The 3,394-nt window shown below is 35.1% G+C and overlaps 1 protein-coding gene across 1 annotated transcript; it reads left to right on the plus strand.

Annotated features, from left to right (window-relative positions):
- Positions 1-303: 303 nt before the first annotated feature.
- On the plus strand, positions 304-1,742 carry LOC139422161 (interferon a3-like). The gene is made up of 5 exons (XM_071173316.1): positions 304-453; positions 601-672; positions 1,147-1,299; positions 1,440-1,538; positions 1,656-1,742. The coding sequence occupies exons 1-5, from the start codon at positions 304-306 to the stop codon at positions 1,740-1,742; spliced, it is 561 nt and encodes a 186-aa protein (XP_071029417.1).
- Positions 1,743-3,394: the final 1,652 nt, after the last annotated feature.

The raw sequence follows: 3,394 nt of genomic DNA on the forward strand, positions 1-3,394 counted from the left end.
TGCACCTGTCCTTTCGATGCATTTTCTCCACACGTACAAAAACACTCAGGTATGAAAGTGTAAGGGAACTTCCACCTTTCACTTTTGGAATACCTTGACTACTCTTGTATAAAGGATCGACACAGGTTGGAGCATGGCAGAACTTGAGTATTCGAGAAATTGATTGTTCAGGAAGAACACTTTATCTCTTTATCCGTTGCGGAAAACTTACTTTTGTCGGAATAAAACGAAGAAGTCTATCTTTCGGAAGTGCATCAACGTTGATTGCGAACAGACCGAGAACTACAGTAGACCTACGCTAAAATGGGTTCAATCAGCTTTTGGATGTGCTTGGTCATGACGATTTGCACCTGGAATAAAACCATCGGATGCACATGGATGAAGACACTGCCTCGGTCTCCGAGCATGTTCCAAGTGTTCAGCAACAACACCATAACGATGCTTCAGAAAATGGTAGGATATAGGGTCATGTTTAATCACTTGTTCCTGGTCATTGAGCTCTTGTCATCTTTTCAACATTTCATGAGCTGCTGTGTTTCATTCTCCTTTTTGTACAATAATAATAATGCAATATTCTGTTTATATTTTTTGGCATCTCAGGGTCATGAAGTCTCTCGAGGACCTCAGATCACTTTCCCTGACAAACAATACAGACAAGTCAATAATTTCAAGGTAAGAAATATGCATAAAACATGTTTTGTACTATCCATAACTTTTTTTTCTAAGAGTGGATTAAACACTGAATTCGGGAAGTATTCAGACCCCTTCACCTTTTCAACATTTTGTTATGTTACAGACCATTTCTAAAATTGATTGCAAATAAATAAAAATCATCATCAATGTACACACAATATCCCATAATGAAGAAGCAAAAACAGTTTTTGATTTTCATAAATTGGCAAAAATGTCGAAAAACATGTTTTGGCTTTGTCATTATGGGTTATTGTGTGTAGATTGATGAATGAAATCATATTTATTACATTTTAAAATAAGGCTGTAACGTAACACAGATAGTGAAGGGTTCTGAACAATTACCGAATACACCGTATATAATTAGGTTATAACGAATATACAATTTGCTATAATTTTTCGATATTTGCCATCAATTCATAAGGCATATACTAATACAAATCACTCTTCTTCTAGGCTGACGAACAGATTGCCTTCATTTCGCATACTCTGAACGCTATAAAGAAATTGTTCAGCAGTGGTAAATATGAGTCCACCGCCTGGGACCAGAAAGGAGTTGACAAGTTTATGAATGACCTCTATCGCCAGACCTCGGAGCTGGACCAATGCGTATGTCATTTGTGATTTTCGCCTCTTAACATTAATGCAAAAAGGAAAACATTATACTATCCTTCTTAATTATAAAATAAGTAGTTACATGTTAATCAAAACATAATATTAAATGAATGATTTGTATTTTGTTCTAACAGGTAAAGGCTATGAAAACTAGACTATCAAAATCTGTCAACAGAGTGAACAAAAAGATGAGCCTTCACTTCAAGTTCCTGAAGCATTACTTGAAACGCGAGGTAGGTTGATCCACTTGTCTTACAAAGAGAGTACATTCACCAAATCTGGATGTATTTATGTGATGATACAACATGTGTCTATTCTCAAATCTTAACAAGTGTATTTAATTTATGCAGGAATACAGCGCAATCGGCTGGGAAGACATAAGGACAGTGGTGCTGGCACACCTACAAAGACTAGACACAACATTAAGTAGCAAATGAGCGTTATGTGTGTGTTGTGTACATATTATTTATTTATATATCTATTTATCTATTCATATATCTTACTATTTATTTACATGTTTACTTATTTGTTTTTTAACGTATTTATTTATTGTGTAATCATGTATTCACAACTCCGAGGAGTAAATATTTTTTGATTCTGAATAATTATGTGATTAACTTAGGCTATACATAGCCTAATGTATCAATGTTTCCGTGCATTTCTTTTGAATAGATGAAGGCCATTGCATACTGTATGTATTATTGCAACCTGATAGGAAATGTTTGCTATTGTAATAATGAAATATATTATAATTAAATAAATGTGTCCTCTACAGCTGTAATCTTTTTTAATCAAATAAATTGTAATTTATCGCATACACACATTTAGCAGACGTTTTAACGGGTGTAGCTTTATGCTTGTTATTCTAGCTCTACCACTGCAGTAATATCTGACAATACAAAACAATACACACACATCTAAAAGAAAATGAATGGACATAAGAAACATATAAATATGTCGGAGTCCGGAGTATATATACACAGTACCAGTCAAAAGATTGGACACACCTCAGGGTTTTTCTTTATCTTTACTATTTTCTACATTGTATAATAATAATGAAGACATAAACACTATGAAATAACACACATGGAATCATGTAGTAACCAAAAAAGCGTTAAACAAATCCAAATATATGTTATATTTGAGATTATTCAAAGTATCCACCCAGCTTTGATGTCTGCTTTGCACACTCTTGGCATTCTCTGAACCAGCTTCAGGGGGTAGTCACCTGGAATGCATTTCAATTAACAGGTGTGCCTTGTTAAAAGTTAATTTCTGGAATTTCTTTCCTTCTTAATGTGTTTTAGCCAATCAGTTGTGTTGTGACAAGGTAGGGGTGGTATACAGAAGATAGCACTATTTGCTAAAATACCAAGGCCATATTTCTGTCAGGAACAGCTCAAATAAGCAAAGAGAAATGACAGTCCATCATTACTTTAAGACATGAATGTCAGTCAATGCGGGAAATTTCAAGAACTTTGAATGTCTATTCAAGTGCAGCTGCAAAAACCATCAAGCGCTATGATGAAACTGGCTCTCATGAGGACAGCCACAGGAAAGGAAGACACAGAGTTACATCTGCTGCAGAGGAGAAGTTCATTAGAGTTACCAGCTTCAGAAATTGCAGCCCAAATAAATGCTTCACAGAGTTCATGTAACAAACACATCTCAACATCAAGTGTTCAGGGGAGACTGCGTGAATCAGTCCCTCGTGATCGAATTTCTAGAAAGAAAACACTGTGTGTGTGTGTGTGTGTGTGTGTGTGATTGGATGCATTTACATTATGGGCAGTATGTGGATAGAATTATTATTTTTTATAAACTTTCTGATTACTTTCTGATTACCTTTCTTTGTCATTATCGGGTATTGTGTCAAGATTGAAGAAGATTCTTTAAAAAAAACATTTTTGAATAAGGATGTAACGTAACAAAATGTGGAAAAAGTCAATGGGTCTGAACACTTTCCAAATGCACTGTACCTTAGTTGAATGCACTGTACCTTAGTTGAATGCACTGTACCTTAGTTGAATGCACTGTACCTTAGTTGAATGCACTGTACCTTAGTTGAATGCACTGTACCTTAGTTGAG

The sequence above is a fragment of the Oncorhynchus clarkii genome, chromosome 12, assembly GCF_045791955.1.
Source record: "Oncorhynchus clarkii lewisi isolate Uvic-CL-2024 chromosome 12, UVic_Ocla_1.0, whole genome shotgun sequence".
In the NCBI taxonomy this organism is placed as follows: domain Eukaryota; kingdom Metazoa; phylum Chordata; class Actinopteri; order Salmoniformes; family Salmonidae; genus Oncorhynchus; species Oncorhynchus clarkii.